General features: G+C 39.3%; 1 protein-coding gene and 1 non-coding gene across 4 annotated transcripts in view; one reads left to right on the plus strand and one right to left on the minus strand.

Moving 5' to 3' along the window:
- kif26ba (kinesin family member 26Ba) overlaps nucleotides 1-16001 on the plus strand; it is a 96743-nt gene that overhangs the window by 50595 nt on the left and 30147 nt on the right. For 2 of the 3 annotated variants that reach the window (XM_056256148.1, XM_056256147.1), the window contains exon 5: nucleotides 11477-11660. In XM_056256148.1, coding sequence (XP_056112123.1) covers nucleotides 11477-11660 — 184 coding nt within the window. Of the gene's footprint in view, nucleotides 1-7446; nucleotides 7565-11476; nucleotides 11661-16001 lie in introns of those variants that run through there. The other variant, XM_056256149.1, reaches the window with a different exon arrangement.
- On the minus strand, nucleotides 12670-12752 carry trnal-uaa (transfer RNA leucine (anticodon UAA)). The gene has a single exon. It is a non-coding gene; the product is annotated as a tRNA-Leu (tRNA).

A 16001-nucleotide genomic window follows, 5' to 3' on the forward strand; every position in this document is an offset into this window, starting at 1 on the left:
CCCATGATTAATTGATAGAGTTTGACTCACCAGGCCAGCCGTACGCACATCAGGACCTTTAGGACCCTGTGATCGTGGTGAGTTAGTATCCAACAAGCTACGGCCAAATGACATGCTTAAGCATAGAGGTTAATAATATAACAGGCCCGGAGTCAGCCATTGATGAGAGCTGCAATAATTCTGATGATAATCATGGCAATTACTATCAGCATTATCACTCAGAGGCATGAAATTGACCTCTAGAGATCAGTGAAGGCCTTTATTGAAGATAAGAGCTTGCAGCTCCATTTGCTGATCTAATTAAATGTAAATAGAGGGAGAGTATGCCTACAATTCCCACAATTCCAGTACACTGCCAGTGGCTACTGTAGCTTGGAATAAAGGGAACCACAGCCAAAACTCTCCAGCCACACATTATGGCTTTGTTCCAATGGCTAGTGAGCTGTTCTACATAGACGACTGACTTCTAAGGCAGCATTCTAACTGATATGGAACTTTATAAGACGATCTACTACATCTACGTGAGCAAAAAGTCTGTGCAACTTACTGTATATATATATATATATATATATATATATATATATATATATATATATATATATTTATATTATTATATTTTAGAACAAATCCCATTATTATAATTAGAATAAATTATATTTTATTATGAATTTTTGATGTATATTATATTCTATTATAGGATAGGACTATTGGGATAATTCACCCAAAAAGTAAAATTTTGTCATTGCTTAATCACCCTCAAGTTGTTCCAAATCTCAAGTTGTTCCAAATTTTCTTTCTATTTTTTTTTTTTTTTTTGTCCAAAATGGCATCATAGGACAGTCTTTGTGATGGGAATGTGCCTATAATGCCTTAAAATGCTACCTATGTAGTCAGCTCTCTGGCTTTTGGCACAACGCTTGTGACTAATGAACGTTGAGAACTTTGTTGTCCAATTACAGCAACCCCTTGCCTCCCTGTCCCATGTTTCCTGCCCTGGCTGACATTATTAATTTTGGAGGGCACCCTGGAGCCAGTGAAGCAGAGAATCTTTGGTACTATAAATGGATACACAGACCCTTTGGTCTCAATTGAGTCTTCAATTCAGATCTAGAATTTTCCAACACATTCTCATCCTTTGGCGTCATATAGGTGACGCCATATGACATTTCGTTGAAATCTTACGCACATGGCACCCTTTAGCGTGAATATAACACGCACTGTTATGGGTAGGTTTAGGTCTGGGGTAGGGTCTGCGTCTCATATTGACGCTAAAGGATGCCAGTAACGTGTATGACGCCTTGGGTTCTGCGTGTTATATTCACGCTAAAGGGTGCCATGTGCGTAGTATTTCAACGAAATGTCATATGGTGTCACCTATATGACGCCAAAGGATGAGAACGGGCTCAATATTCTGTAGAATATTCTCAACACAAATATTCAGTGGCCTGATAAAGCAGTTGTTTTATGCAATATTTAATGCATGTTGAGTCAACGTAAAGTTCAAATTGACCCTATTTACATCTGAAACGTATGAACACCAAATGGCTATTTAGGCATCATTTTAGGCTACTTTTGTAGGTAATGAAGCCTTTCCAAAAAGTTAAATTGTCAATATTTAACAGTAATTATCACTCTGAAATGTGCCGCTATATAATAACATTGATTAACATTAAACTGATTATACTGTACAATTTTATACTGATTATACTGACAATATTAACAACACAATATTGACCATTCCAGAATGCTAACGCATCTAATAATGTTCCGTATGGTCCTATTCAGAAAAAATGAGGATTGGGTATCAGAACTATGTTGTTTCATTCCTACATTTGTCCTTTAACGTCTGAGTCACACAATATGACCATCAGTCAGTCCCCTTTTCAGCTGTTAACTAGTGTTACCATAGTAACAGCAGGTTCTGTACTGGCGTGTTCTTCAGTCTGCAGTTAGCAGTAACGGATCTGGCCTTCAGGAGGCTTAGCTCACCTCAGCACCACTTGGTTATGCATTTTATGTCTTGTTTGAAGGCCAAAAACCATTCAGATTTCCTTGTAGGCTTTTTATCTCAACAGGAACAACCTGTTTTACTTTCCAGTGACATATTTCAGTGACATATTTCAGAGTGAAACAGGAATTGAATTACCTCTACAGAGGCAGCAAGTGCACCTCCTCTGATTGGGCTTAGAATTTTATAATGAATTATAAATGATACACTTTTTTATTATTTAAATATTTTATCATTATTTTTTTATATTATATTTAATAATTAATTATAAATTGTATTTTAACAATATGCTATTAGCAAACTGGGACAGTGTCAAAATCGCAGAAAAACCCCCCAAGAAGATTAATATGAATGTGATTTTTAAAAATTCTGATTCTCCATTACATCCTATAACAAAATTTATAACAATTACAAATGATCTATGAGTTTTTTCATTTTTATAACCTTAACATTATTTACCTCAGAATGCTATGTCATTTTACTTACCATCACGGTTCACTGCAAGGTTGTTAAATATGATGTGCCACACACCAGAAGTGATGTCATAGCCACATTTTTTTTTTTATATCACATACTTGCTAATGATGAGCTCAGTGTCGATTTTTAGTAATAAAAACATATCCATGTAAAGATAGAAATGATTAAGCTTAACTGTCACACTTTACCCATTGTCCCACTTTACCAGTATTCACCCTATATTTTATAAGACTTTGAATAATTGTTATTGATATATAGCCGCGTTTTAGACAGCGTGCAAATAATGAGTTCTCGTTCACGTCTTCTTGCGCTTGAACGGACAAATTCACACAAAATTGGCAACATTTTAAAGATGTAAAATAGCATTTTTCCCGTCATCATAAAATGCAAACGACTCGTTTGAAACACTGGTTATGATTTATGGGGAATATACTTTTTTACCATTATAGGGTGGTTGTGCACACACACTACCGACACACATGTCCAACACCATGTAAAAGTGAATTTTGCATAATAGGTTCCCCTTTAAAGTTACAGCAGCCTATCCTTCTGCTGCCTGTGTTTTTAATCTTAATCAAACAACAAAAGACAAAAAAAAAATCACTCACTGCTCTTGACTGAATATCTTTTGTAACCTAATTAAGGATTATGTTGTTTGTTGTTTTTATTTATTTATTTATATATATATATATATATATATATATATATAAAATGACCAGCATGTTTAAAAAAAGTAAATAGATTGGTACAGTACATTATTCTATTCTATTCTATTCTATTCTATTCTATTCTATTCTATTCTATTCTATTCTATTCTATTCTATTCTATTCTATTCTATTCTATTCTATTCTATTCTAGTATGCACAGTAGGTGAAATAGGTTGCCCTGCTCAATAAGTATAGACTGATCGGGCTGTTTCTTTGGCCTTCCACTACCATGGCTTTGCCTATGCTGACTCACTAAGGCAGCATTGCGATTCAAAGCGCTCTATTTTTTGCTTGAGCAGTCTCAGCCTCTGTGGTTTGTTTGATGATCCAGTGAAGAAGCAGCTTGACTGTCTGGGAGAACCTTATCTGCAGAAACAGCCTCCGAGCACTGTGCAATCTCACAGGTCAGAATTGTGGGGATTTATATGGGTCCAACTCCTCTGGTTATGCTCTATTTTAGCATCTTCATCCTCTTGACGGTGAAATATCTTCACATAATATTGACTCTTTTACATACAATTTGCTGATTCTTGGTCTTTTATATGAGCATATAAGAATAAGAACTAATAATATAGGATATGAACAAATGAATGGCACAGATATGTAATGAAAGACAAACTTTAAACCATCATGAAATACTAGAACTGTTTTACAGTACACTAATGGGTTTATTTTTTAAGTACTACAGCATCAAAGCCATCGAGGAGAGAGCCATAGGGGGAAATAAAATCATTTTATAGTTAAAAATATGTTTGGGAGAAGTCATTTCTCATGGGATTGCTCTGATTAACCCTTGGATTAATCGGAGCACGCTGACGTTAGACCCCAAAATAAATGCTTCTCAGCCCCGTCAATTAACTCATAATGGCTCATTAGGTATTCCAGATACTAACTAAAGTAAACAGCTTTATTAGCAGCAGATCTGTTGAAATCTGAAAACTGTGGCATCGTTTGGCAAAGGGGTTGTGCGGAAAGATTAATAAATTAGTGATTAATTTTCAAACCAGGCCCAAAACCTAAACCATGTAAGAAGTATGCATACAAAAGAGGCTGAGAGATAGTGCCAGTCAAGCTTTTAATGAGTGAGGCGTTTAATTTGAATCCCGGGGCTGTGGAGCTCTGCTAATTTAAATATGAATAACCATTGCGAGTTATGTTAGCTACAGCTCAAGTCTGCAGGAATCAGCAGCATGCTGATTTTTTTTGCATCTGTTCATGTTTTTTGGCTAATTTTACCCACAACCCCATGCGCTATATGGAAAAGAGAAGTGCAAATTCTGGAATTCTGGAAATGCAATTCTGAAGCTAAAATGTAATAAATGAATTTAAAGACAATGAATTGCTGCCTATAAAAGTCATATTCAACAAATAAAAAACATTAAAACAGAATAAATTGCAAATATATTTACATAAATACATTTTTAATGTTTTAATTGCTTATATTTTCTCATATACACTACCATTAAAAAATTGTGGGTGGTAATTTTTTTAAATATTTTTGTCTCTTATGCTCACCAAGCATTTATTTGATCAACATTATACAGCAAAAATCATATTATATTCTAAAATCTCATTTATTCTTCTGATGGCAAGAATTCCATTGCTATTCCAAATTCAGCCACATGTAGTCTTAAACTCAAAACAAAGATCCGGCCCATATCTGGTACACGTTGAATCCACATGTATCAGATGTGGCCTGGATCTGGGCTGACACTAAGTCAAACTGTCCATCCACAGAAAACCCATTTTAATTGTTTTACTTAATGAGGCTAATCGGCAAAAACTTTCATATATATGTAGCTGCTGCCTGTTTATCTCTCCTCCCCGCTCACTCTCATTATGCAAGCGAATCCCCTTTAATCTGCACCATATGGGAAGAATGCTGACTAATTAGAAGCGATATGTAATAGACATTTGCGTGGTGTATGATGTTAAAGCTTTAGGGTGTGCGGTATAGCATTGGGAACGCTTTGGCCTGCCTCTTTCATGCTCTATGTTTGGGGTTGAATCTCTATGCGGCGGCTCTGCAGCTGTGGATCAGAGCAGGATGTATGAAAAGTGACAGGGAAATTAGGCAACAGCCCCTCTGACACAAAGCACCGCCAGAACAGGACTGCCGGTTGAATCGGGCTGCAGGCTTTCCTTTTCTCCAGTGCCGCAGCAGTGAAACGGTGTCACCCAGAAATGTCTAAGGATGTTCTGACTCTTTTGGAGATGAAGGTTGTTTTAAGGACAATAGGGAAGTTCAGTTCGGTATTCAGTGTTTCTGGCTACACAGAAAGCCGACGTTCATACGGACATTATTAGCCTACTGGGTAGGTCTGACCCGGTGGATTACTCACTTTGTGCTTTGGCTTAACATGATCTAAACGTAATCTTTTGTGTCTTCTCAGTCTTTTGTAGAATTTATGACTTCAGTGTCTTTAGTATTATGAAACAGAGACCTATTAGAATGCTGTTTTTAAAGGAATAGCTCATGCCAAAATTAACATTCTGGCCCTGTTTACACCTGGTATTAAGATGTGTTTTGGTCGATCAGATCACAAGTAGACAAGGGAGACGCATTCCCATTTACATCTGGTGTTTTAATCCGTCTCTATTGTCCACTTTCAACAACTTCTGTCCTGATTTCTTCGAGGGGAGGGGTCTATGGGCAGGTAAATGGATGGACTTTTTTAGATCTTTCGATCTAATGGACGAAATAAGCTCACACAATTTACAAAGGAACGCGACTGGAGATGACGGAAAACATACGGAGAGCATCAGCTTTCTTTTCTGCTCTGATAGCCGCAAGACCACGCTAAACATGGTGAGTGAGTGTTAGAAATCAGGAATGGTGAGAGAATATTGTGCTTGGTACATTTTTTTTTCTTCCAACCAAACTTGGGTCTTTAGCCGAAAAAATTTAAATCCCGCCTGGCTAGCATGCTTCCCATAATGTTTACGCATTAGGTCAATAGGAATAGAGTAGGTGGTCTTTTGTGGCTATTCGACCACATGAACGTTAACACAAGAAAGCAATCCGGTCGAATGCGTTTTCGACTACCTCTGTAAGTGGTCGAAAGTGGACAAACTCAAATTGTTTTAGACCCCATTTACACCTGTTCTTAGTGTCATCCACATGTGATCTGATTGATGGTGTAAACAGGGCCTCAAGTCATCTCTTACTCACTCTCATGTCATTCAAAACCTTTCGTTCTTCCGTGGAACACAAAAGAAGATATATTGGAGAATGTTTCTGTCTATACAATGTCAGTCCTTTTTTGTGTTATGCAAAAGAAAGAAAGTCATACATGTTTGGAACCACATGAGATGAGTAAATAATCCCAGTATTTTCATTTTTGTCTGCACTATCTCTTTAAATCACGAGGCACGAGGTAAAGAACCAGTGACATTACTGACATTAAATCCAATGTATGGATCTTGAGGTGGCAAGAAAACATATTTTCTTGCCCTCATTCTCATCTGTGCAGCCTAAAACATGATCAGTCAGATTCTGCCTGTATTATTTATCCCCTCTCAGAACATTGGACATGTATTCTGGTGTCATTTAGTTTGTGGCCACTGCTGTCTGATTTTCTGCAACAGTATAGAAAGTGAGTGCAGAGGTGCCAGAGCTCAGGGTCCAACTTTACTGTTGCCTGTTGTGTTGAAAAGAAATCCTTGGAGAAGTGTGAGGTATGTTACAGATGGAGAGAGTGAGAAAGAGCGAGAGAGAGAGAGAGAGAGAGAGAGAGAGAGAGAGAGAGAGAGAGAGAGAGAGAGAGAGAGAGAGAGAGAGAGAGAGAGAGAGAGAGAGAGAGAGAGAGAGAGAGAGAGAGAGAGAGAGAGAGAACAAGACTGTTGCAGAGATTGAATAGAAGACATTATCAGCTGAGCACAGGGGCTGAGAGGCAGCAATGAGATGTTGTTCCTGTCGGTGTCTTTCCTGCATCCTGTTTGGATGTTCTTAGCTGGTCTTGCTTCATCTGGAGCCTGGACATTATTTCCTGGTCAATGTAATCAGAGGAATAAGCCAAACAGAGACATGGAGGAGAGAAACTGAGAAAGAAGTGTGAGGGAGAGGAAGAGAAGGGCAATGAACGAGAGAGAGAGAGACATGGGATTGGAGAGACGGAGTGTAGGCATTCGGGAGTGCTCAGGTGTGGGAATTAAGCTATCTGTTCGCTGCCGAGGAATCGCTTCGATCTGCTGCGGATACATTAAAGGAGGGGCGCTTAACATTATCTACCAACCACATAAGCCACAACATGGAGAACTAATGGATTCATGGTGAGCTGTCAAACTCCACATTCAATCTCGTGGATACTTGTTTAAGAGGAAAACAGAACTGGACACTTAGGGGTCCTCGGCCTCCTAAATGATGGACAGGTGAGAAACAAGTCATCTTTTTCTCTAGCGTCACTGTCCTACTAGTGCTGTCTGCCAAGGTGAGCATTACTATGCAGTTTGCTCAAATAATACAATCAGATAATACAATCTCTTAAATATTTGCCTCAACAATCTCATTGCATTCAATCCACTGTTGTGTTTAGCATGCTATTGCTAAATAGTTAATTTTAAAGAGATTGGTTTGGAGCTAGTTTGGTGTATAGTTTTATTAGGACTTACTTCAGATAGGTCTACACTACTCAAGGTATCTGAATTAAGTCTATATAGTAGAGTTATATTAAGAAACTCAAGGTTAAGGTTAACTTAAGGTTAAGAATAGACTTAAGGCCCGTTCACACCAAGGTCAGTAACTATAACTATAATTATTCCAATTATTCTAACTATATTATTGGAATCACTTTCATATTGATCCCCAATGCCCTGGCAATCACTCAAAACACCATAGCAACACCATAGCAACGTGCTGACAACCAGAAGACCTTAGCAGTTGTATGGCAATGCCCTGGCAACCACCCAAAACATCCTAGCAACACCATAGCAATGTGCTGACAACCAGAAGACCATATAAGCTGTATGACAATGCCGTGGCAACCAGCCAGAAGACCCTAGCAACACCATCAATATGGTGACTACCAGAAGACCATATCAGCTGTATGGTAATGCTCTGGTAACCACCCAGAACACTCTAGCAACACCATAACAATGTGCTGACTACCTGAAAACCATAGCAGCTGTATGGCAATAACCTGAAAAACACCTAGAACACACTAGCAACACCATAGCAACAAGCTGACTACCAGAAGACCATGGCAGCTGTATGGAAATGCCCTGGCAACCACCCAGAACACCCTAGCAACACCCTAGCAACATACTGACAACCATAAGACCATAACAGCTGAATGGCAATACCCTGGCAACCACCCAGAACACCCTAGCAACACCTTAGCAATAAACTGGCAACCAGAAGACCATAGCAACTATATGCATACCCTGGCAATTGTATATTACGTTATGTGATTATATGCCAGTTAAGATGGCTTAAGGTGTATGTATGTTGTACTTTTGTGGAGATGATGATGATGAGGAGAGATGTTGTCTGTTTCCTAAATTGGAGCGTTCCTCTAAGAAGCTATTTAAAGAAATCTCATTAACGCCTCTGCAAAATAACACAATCTCGACTGCGTTCGGGTTCAAGCCAATTCAAGCAAAGTGTCCACTTAAATTTTCATCCAATTTCTCTGTTTTTCGTGTTTTGGCTTTTAACAAGAATCATTTCCATCTATTCTCTTCTGGCCTTTCTCAGGCAGGTAACAACGAACTGTACACTGTTTATTTATGTAGGACAAGATGGCTCAAATTAGAAGCATATGGCAGAGACAACAGTTTGCGTCATACTTTATGAGACTTTACTTGTCAGCTCATTAAGGTTTTGGTCAGTATGTTCGTTAAAAGTGTGTGTGAGAGAGAAAACTGTTTTCCTGACATTAATGAGTGTCACAATAATTACCTCGCTTTGCACTTCACACAACGCCTTGGAGCTCAGCCATGTACTTCATCACAACCCTTTAGGGGCTACACACAAGTTTTACACACAAACAAACATTCCCCTGACAATGCATCCAGGTGATAATTTGTCTCATTTCTGAGGAAGTTTCCTCTTTCTGTTGGCATCCAAAGTGCTGATGATTTCATAGCTAGCACAGTAACTGTATCTCCAGACCTGATTTGTACACAAACACTGAGTGTTATTATTACTTCCAGCTATTTTCACCATCTCTTATCTGCCAGGATGTTTATTATTTTTTCCCCTTACAGTAACCACTTCGCTCCACTCCTCACAACAGAAATTTGATAAGTTCGCAAAATATTTTCTTTGCTTTATCAAATACTGTAGCAGGTCTAAACCACAGCACTCAAGTTCTTCTATGATAGCCAAAGGCTGAAGGTGTATTTTTTGTATATGATGTGAAGTGATTTTAGTGCTGGGAGACTTAAATGTCTGTACCGTGAGCAATTTTTCTCTTCTGCTTGTATCTTTGACTTTGAATAGATTTGCACAGTTTGGCAAAGGTGGAGAACTTCAAAATGAATGATTGTGCCTCAAGGTACTATAACACAAAGTGAACAAACTGGCATTTTCCTTTTGCTAATCTGAGAAAATAAGACTCACACATCTTCTGGATCCGTTGGGAGAGAGTTTGCAATGCCTTTGGACGTCTGCGTTGAAGTTTGGGGAGTAGAACTGCCCTTTCGTTTTGTGTGCAATGTCTATTACCTTACTTGCTCTGTACAGTTGATTAACGCATCACTGCCAGACGAACCACCAAGACCTTTAAAACATGCACCCAAACACAAGAGACCAGCCTAATTGTCTTCCCTGCTGAAAAAACTGCTTGGACCAGCATGAATTTCAAGGGGAATTTACAACTCCATTATGAAAATATTTGTACCCTGAGGAGACTCTAAACCATTTGGAGTTGGGAACACATTTGTCTATATATCTATCAATTCTTTAGAGGCAAGCAAACATAAATCTTGAGATATCTTACCTAAACCTGGCCTCTCAGATAAGATAATTTTGGCTTGGAACAAATGAATACATTAGGGGCTGAAAACATGTTAATTTCTGCAAGAAACATTTTACCTTTTTTAGGTCCCCAACTGCAATTTTTTCACATGCCATATTTTCAGATCACCACTCTCTTCATCCCTGCGGCAAAACCCTCATGTGTTTTCATGTTTGACCACATGAGGTTATTTCAGTTTTGTAAACTGCAATTTCAGCCTCCATCATCTGAACCCAGATCCAGTGGGAGTCTAAATGAGGCTGTGATAAGCCTCTGCACAGATATGTTTGGTCAGGTGAAAATGCTGAACTGATCGATACTCTTCTAAGAGCCAATTGAAACGGTCTCTAACAAGCTGCGAGACCGCGGTTAGAATCAATCGACCCTCACTTCTCCCGCTCCCAAGTCAAAGCCAATCTCAATATCTCTTCAAACACTAAAAACACTAGAATTTCACATGATGTCCACAGGTACAATCATTGTGGATCAACTCATTTACTATGGTTGCCACTGTGCATGTGATTTATTGATGCACTGAGAACTGAGTTACAATTTGGACCCCATTTGTAAGTACAGTGTTGAGGTTTAGTAATAGGTGGCCAGTTTTATGGCCAAACAGATATAATTCAGAATTTCCTACTCATCCACAACTTAAAAGCAATTAAAATTCCATTTGCCTATACCAGGAGTAAGGAGACCATTCTCTATCTATCTATCTATCTATCTATCTATCTATCTATCTATCTATCTATCTATCTATCTATCTATCTATCTATCTATCTATCTATCTATCTATCTATCTATCTATCTATCTATCTATCTATCTATCTATCTATCTATCTATCTATCTATCTATCTATCTATCTATCTATCTATCTATCTATCTATCTATCTATCTATCTATCTAGTAAATTCAGATCCCGCATGCTATCCGTGAGCACTCAGCAGTAAAAGAATGCTGGAAATGCTGTTGTAATTGCATTGAAGACCTTGCAGATGTCTCTTTTCTCTTCTGATTAGCTGTGACGTGCATGTATTGAGCAGTTAACAATTGACCAATCTTCAGCAGTGTGTTTTGAGATGGACAAGAAATTTACTGAAAAACATAAACTTTACCGCTTCACTTGATTGTTCACAAAATCAGTTTTGGTCTGCATTGTTACATCTGAACGTTCCAAGCTGTATTTTATTTGAAATACAAAACACTTTCTTGAGCAAACAAAAACTTGGAATCAATGTAAACAGTTGAGAGATCGCAGTGTTTGTACATGCATACACATCTGCTCTAGTTTTAGTAACTTGGCTTGTGTTTATTTATCCACAGGGCTGCCCAGAAATTGAATCTGTCTTCCAAGAAGAAGAAGCAGCGTCCTGCGCCCCCCGTGGCATGCGATCCACCCCTCTTTCCCACCAACTTCAGTGGCATCCTGCAGGTGTCTCCGCCCCCCGCTCCACCCTGCCTCTTACGGGCAGTCAACAAAGTCAAAGACACTCCCGGCATGGGCAAGGTAGGATCTGTAATAATATATCAAAAGGTTAAATGTGTTTTTCACCCACATATGAATGTGTTTGCAAGATAAACAGATTAATTTCAAAACCTTATCAGTGCTTAGACAAACATATTTTTGGAGTTTTTAATCTTTAACATTAGGCTTCCAATGCCTCACAATTGTATATCAACCAACTGTAGTTTGCCATAAATTTTCACCTCATTGTCCAGTTTTAAAATTGCTAACCTGCTACCAGGAGTGGGGTTCAAACCTACAAGAAAATGTGTCCATTGAATCTTAACCACTCAGCCATCCGGGTCACTTCTGGTTGTTTTGATGTAATATTTCCAGACTCAGAACCTTCATTTGTCTTCTTAACTGCTGTTTAAGTTCTGATGAGATGGGCAGGACTCTGGAGTGTTCATGGTGTGTAGTTTTAAGGTGCATTTAAAGCATTCAAGGTGAGCCCGTTAACTAAAAAAAAAACCCCCGCCAAGGACATAATCAAATGAGCAACAGAAGTGAAGCAAAACAGGCACATTTTAATATTACTAAATGCAATTTTTTTTCTTTTTTGTGTGAACTATTTATTTAATATCAAGTTGAAACTGGGCCAAAATGATGATACAGTAAATTGTGAACTGAACAAAATAAAAGTGCCTTCAGTCTATATTTTGTGACACAGGCATCAGAAGAGATGGCTGAGAAATGTAAGCATCAGATGTGTGCTTTGGCAGCATGTGAGAACATATTGGGCGGATGCGAAAGAGTTTTGCCTGCAGAGATCACAGGTGAAAGTGTTCTGCTTCAGGAGAGATGCAGTTGAGGAGCAGTTTAACATTCATGAACGTAGGCCTTTGATCTTACATTCTACATCATTGCGCTGACTTCTCACCTGGCTGGTCCACAAGTCACTTTGTAATACTAAAAACCCTTTTGTTCTTCAGAATCACTTTGAGAAACTGGTTTGTTGGTAACACAACCACATAAAGCAGGATTACTATGATGTAATTTAAATTGTACAATCTACCAGGAGTGGGGTTCGAACCCACGAGGACATTTGTCCATTGGATCTTAAGTCCAACGCCTTAACCACTCGGCCATCCTGGTCACTTTGCAATGCTGGAGAAACTTTGAGAAACTGGTTTGTTGGTAAATGCAACCACATATTATTTTATAATGCTAATTATTTTATAGCAGCATTTGTCCAGTGGATCTTAAGTCCAACGCCTTAACCACTCGGCCGTCCTGGTTACAAAATTGGCTTCTTTTTTCCAGCCATGTTTCAATTGTCTGATTTTGCTAGTCTCATCTGTACGCTTCAGATCAGTAAACCATTCAGTTGAATCACTTGTAAACCAGCATCATTATACAGTACAAAAGCAATTTCAGTACCCTCAACCAAACATAATGGAAAGTCTTCAGCCCCCTGTCACTCTGTCCTGTCTTTACCGCCGCCTTCCTTTATTAATTTACATGCTCAGTCAGCACACTGTTCGCATCACTGATTTCTTTGACAGTTTGTTGTTTTTCTATTTGAAACCACCCTAGTAAGCTCTTGCGTGGAAAGAATCTGTCAAACGCATGCATTGGTACGAGCACTGAAAGGTGGAGAAGCCCCTCATGGTGAAAGTTGATCCTGATCTTCAGTGCATCGCAGGGAAACCAGCATATCTGGCATTCCTCTCAGACATAAGACGATGGGGGACGTTCATCTGTATTTGGACTCAGTCTGTGCCGATTTGGGTCATGATATCTAGTGCTGGCACTTCCCAAAAAATCTCAGAGGTAATCATATGGCTGTGGGTTTGTCAAATGTGGATGCTTCTGTTAAGCAAAATTATGAATTTTGGAAGGTGATTTTGAGAGACGCATAATTAACCACAAGGCGGGTTGTTGTTGAGAACTTTTGGTGAGTCCACACAGTCATCTTGCATTGGAACAGCTTGAGTTCATCTGTAAACAACACCCACAGGCTGCATGTCGTGCGGTGTGCTGGCGAACTAAAAATGAACCATTCTCCAGCCGACCGGAACATAAGCAGGATGGTGGGCAATGCAAATTCTGGCATTTACAGCGGAGAAATGTCACCTTTCTCAAGGGACAGGGCTGCAACAGTGGCCTTTGGATAGAAGAACATTGTGAGATAAGATATTGATGGGTGTAGCTGCTCTATACGGCTGCTTTTGTGACGCCCACAGGTGATCGACTTTGAGATAGAGATGAAAGACACAGATATATCATTCATATTTGCTCTGAATATAACTAATTAAGTAAAAACACCATCTAAAAATGTGCTTTGCACTCATGCAAATTTACCTGTGACATTATTCTACTACGATGATGTGAATATATAGGAATTAGTGCGGTCAAATGATTAAAATATTTAATCGCGATTAATCGCATTAATGTCATAGTTAACTCGCGATTAATCGCACATTTTTATCTATTCTAAATGTCTCTTGATTTCTTTTTGTCTCATTATTTTTTCTCATTTTAATGTTCTTATCAACATGGAAAAGTGGATGGTCTTGCTTTGTGCAAATGTTTTTTATTGAAAACAACATTGACATATACTGTTCAATTTCACACTAACATTCTCACTTGGAGAAAATAATCTCTCACACAATGTAACACTGTCCATCAATAAAAGGGTGCAAGAAATACTGACAAGGTCCTGATATTGACGAGGGGGCGGAGAATTCGCATCAGCTGTGTGTGTGTGTGTTTGTGCTTGGCCATCATCAAGTGGTATTTCAGACTGGACGTGCTGCGATGACGATAGCTCAGTTCACAAAGACAAAACACACAGATCACTATGGCTACGTCACACTGCAGGCTGAAACGACCCAATTCCGATTTTTTTGCCCCAATGCGACCTGTATCTGGTCTTTTCATGACAGTCTGAACGACACAGATCCGATCTTTTCAAATGCGACCCAGGCCACTTGGGTATGTGGTCCAAATCCGATATGTATCTGATCTTTTGAAATGCGACTTCAATCTGAACGGCCAGGTCACATTTATCCGACCCGCACGTCATTGATATGCGACAAACGTCATAATTCTGCGTTGAAGTAGGCTGGAATTGACCAAGGGGGTAATCCACCAGCCGGAAACTGAAGTCTCCCCGGGCGCCGCCATTGGCTAACAAGCCTTCACCTGCTGTTAGCATCCCATTGACTCCCATTCATTTTTGCGTCACTTTGACAGCGAATAACTTTACATCTGAGACGTTTAAAGACTCCATTTGTCCATTATTTATTTCTAAAGAAACACGACAATGTATAAAATGCTCCATTACCTTGTATCTTACGTTGTGGCCCCGTAGAAGCAGTTTTTGTAAAAATAGGCTAACGATTGCGTCATAACACGCGACTCAGTCAGGTTGCTCACGTCACAACAACTACGTCTTCAAGCTCAGTTTGAGCCTGCGCAGTACGCTTGGCAATCAGGAAGTGAGTGCTTCTATTTGACTTCACTTTTCTCCGTTGAAGTCTATGGGGTCGCTGTGTCCATTTCTTTTACTGTCTATGGAATTGACCGTTAAGTACTCTTCTGCGCATGCGGGTCACTTCTGGGTCATTTCACGTTCACACAGGAGATCACAAAAGGTCGCATTTATTTGGAAATGTGAACGGCCTTTCAAAAAAATCGAATTTTTTCAAAAAATCGGAATTGAGCATTAAGCCCCTGCAGTGTGAACGCAGCCTGGTGTTGTCAATGGAACCATTTGGCAACTTTTTAAAAGTAAACTTTCCATTCAGAATCTTATTGGCATCCATTTCGGCGTCTCGCGCTCGTCATCCACTCAAACCATAACGTTAACCTATTTGGCCGGCTCGCAAGCCCAAACAAGTGTGTGCGGCGTGCCTGTTGTTTTGTTTCCGGTCTAGCTAGATCCGCTTGCGCTTTGGTCGACGAAGCAACAAAACGTCCTCGCGTGGCGCAAGCCATTGAAATGAATGGGTTTCATAGCGCAGTGCCGCGCATGCCGCGTCCTGTTGCAAAAGCATGTGAAAAAAACTACAAAGTTTGCTAGGCCAAAAAGACCGTTAATCGCGCGATAAAAAAATTGACGCTGTTAAAATTGGTTTGCGTTAACGCCGTTAATAACACGTTTAACTGACAGCCCTAATAGGAATACATTCTAAATGTGTGTGTGTGAATGATGTCATCACCCCTTCATCTCCAGCCCAGCAGTTTTACCCCAATTCACACAGTGATCGTGATTTGCACCATCAGGCATGTGGCTCCCAGAGTGAGTTTTATGACAATGTGATGAGATTAAATACCAAAGGCATCTCTATTATCTGCATAATGATAAAGCAATTAGTGGTGACTTTCAAACACTTCTAG

The sequence above is a fragment of the Rhinichthys klamathensis genome, unplaced genomic scaffold (genome assembly GCF_029890125.1).
Source record: "Rhinichthys klamathensis goyatoka isolate OS25496 unplaced genomic scaffold, OSU_Roscu_1.1 h1tg000123l_1, whole genome shotgun sequence".
In the NCBI taxonomy this organism is placed as follows: domain Eukaryota; kingdom Metazoa; phylum Chordata; class Actinopteri; order Cypriniformes; family Leuciscidae; genus Rhinichthys; species Rhinichthys klamathensis.